Below are 1,961 nucleotides of genomic sequence, written 5' to 3'. Positions count from 1 at the left end.
AAGTGATCCAACATAATGAAGAAGTGCCGAAGAAACATGAACAAGAGGTGAAGATGAATGAGGACTTCACAGTAGAAGTTGATGAGGTTTACAAAGAAAGAGAGGTTATCACAGGTGGGATGTGGTGGTTGGTGTTTTATGAAGGAGCTGTCTGCTGCACTGTCTGTGAGGAGAACTGTCACTATCCTGGATGCACAATGGCCTGGTATCCTAAAGACTGTGAGGTCATGAAAGATGGCCGCTGTACTTCATGTACCAATAAGTGTCCTGTGTCAGATCATGTGAAAGTACAATGGAGATATGTGACCAAGACCAGGAAAGTTAAGAAGACTGAAAAGGAAATGAAAGAGAGATATGAAAAGAATAAAGCTGAAAGTGAGAAGAAGTTAAACTTGTTGGAAAATCTAAGACAGGAAATGGAAAAACTGAAGACAGAGAAGAATCAGCTGCTTGAAGAGGTCTACCAGCTTGTTGTCAGTCTGGAACAGATTGCCCTGAATGTCTGTTCTCTGTCCACTCATGTCCACTTGGACTTCCTTATTGAGAAGATGAAGGAGAAAGGAGACAGAGAGAAGGTCCAGAGTCTGGAGGGGATGAGAAGTCGAATGGACGAAGGAACCAGAGCAGGACTGGGATACATGCGGAGTCAACTAAGAGCATTGGGAAAGTAGTTAAAGAAGCAGAGGTGTAGGTGATCAGACAGCTTTGTAGAAAACTGCTGACAACCTGTTATTGCAACAAAACTAGTGCATTTTTACATGTCCCTTGTTTTCTGCATCAGATCATATATTTTTTATTAATTAATGGTAATTAATAATTAAGCAGTTGTCAATCAATAATTAATTAACAATCAGTTTATCATTAACACTCCTAAGTATGAGGCAATGTCGCATTTTGTGGTGCACAGAACAGAATTAGGCGACTTGGTTTCTCTGGAAAAAGAAAAAGAACTGTAACCAGAACCAGCTGAGGAAACTGTAATGTGACAGTACAGGTAGTTTATCTCTAACTGGACTTTGACATACTGCCTCAGCTGGTAACCAGCAGCCCCCACTCTCCTTCATATGTGGAGTGAACTGGGAGCCAGCTACCAGCAGCCACCCCGGTGGTCGATGCTCAGCCTACAAGGGGGACAGCAGCTCCCCCCATCCCTGATGACCCAGACTGACACTAGCATGTCACTGCCACAGACGCTGTCCCACATGTTGTTTCTCAGTGAATCATGGGACTGGTCTCAGACACCTCCTCTTATCTCTGTCTCCTGAATCCTTCTCTCAGGCTGTTTTCTGATTGGCAGATGGATCATTGGCCAAAGGTGATGGTTACCTTCTGTCCATCACTGATTGATTATCTCTGATGTGTCTTTATCTGATGGATGATTTGATTCAAGATTCAAGATTGTTATTTGCCATTTATGCATAAACAGACAGTCTAGTCATATAGGAATTCTTGTGCAGGGCTCTCCTGGAGTCAAGTAAAGAGTTAGAAGCCAAAAGAACGGGACATCTAATCTAAATATAAAGTCACATAAGAATAAAGTAGTAGATAAAATTGTGAATACAAAAGTAAAATAATAAATAAGATGGTGAGTTTCAAATATTGCACATAGTGGTATTGTACATGATCATCTACTTAGTAGGGTAATGAGGGGTTATTGCACATGTTTTTCACATTTCCTATTAGCCATCAGTCTTACTGTAGCAGGGGAAAAGCTGCTGTAAAGTCTAGTTCTGAGTGTGATGATACTGTCTGCCCTGCTGTGCCTGAGGCTGTAGGTGCAGTTTTTGTGTCTGAGCAGAGTGTGAGCTGGGTGGAGCGGATCCCTGATTATATTCTCTGCCCTTTTACGACAGCGCTGTGTGTACAGTGTGTCCATAGCAGGCAGGTGAGTCCCAATGATCCTCTCTTCAGTCTTTATGACCCTTTGAAGAGCCTTCCTCTCTGCCTGTGTGGTGTTACCA

General features: G+C 42.6%; 1 protein-coding gene across 1 annotated transcript; it reads left to right on the top strand.

The window, feature by feature from the left end:
- The first annotated feature begins 10 nt into the window (after positions 1-10).
- LOC109953773 (uncharacterized) lies at positions 11-1,700 on the top strand. The gene has a single exon (XM_020589236.1). The coding sequence runs from the start codon at positions 54-56 to the stop codon at positions 669-671; it is 618 nt and encodes a 205-aa protein (XP_020444892.1). The 5' UTR covers positions 11-53; the 3' UTR covers positions 672-1,700.
- The last annotated feature ends 261 nt before the right edge of the window (positions 1,701-1,961 follow it).

This window comes from Monopterus albus, unplaced genomic scaffold (genome assembly GCF_001952655.1).
Source record: "Monopterus albus unplaced genomic scaffold, M_albus_1.0 scaffold1295.1, whole genome shotgun sequence".
Classification (NCBI taxonomy): domain Eukaryota; kingdom Metazoa; phylum Chordata; class Actinopteri; order Synbranchiformes; family Synbranchidae; genus Monopterus; species Monopterus albus.
The sequence above is the reverse complement of the archived record's forward strand: the minus strand, read 5'-3'. Positions and strand labels throughout refer to the sequence as shown.

Coding starts and splice junctions, on each gene's coding strand:
- LOC109953773 (XM_020589236.1), top strand. CDS start 54: ATGAATGAGGACTTCACAGTAGAAGTTGATGAGGTTTACAAAGAAAGA.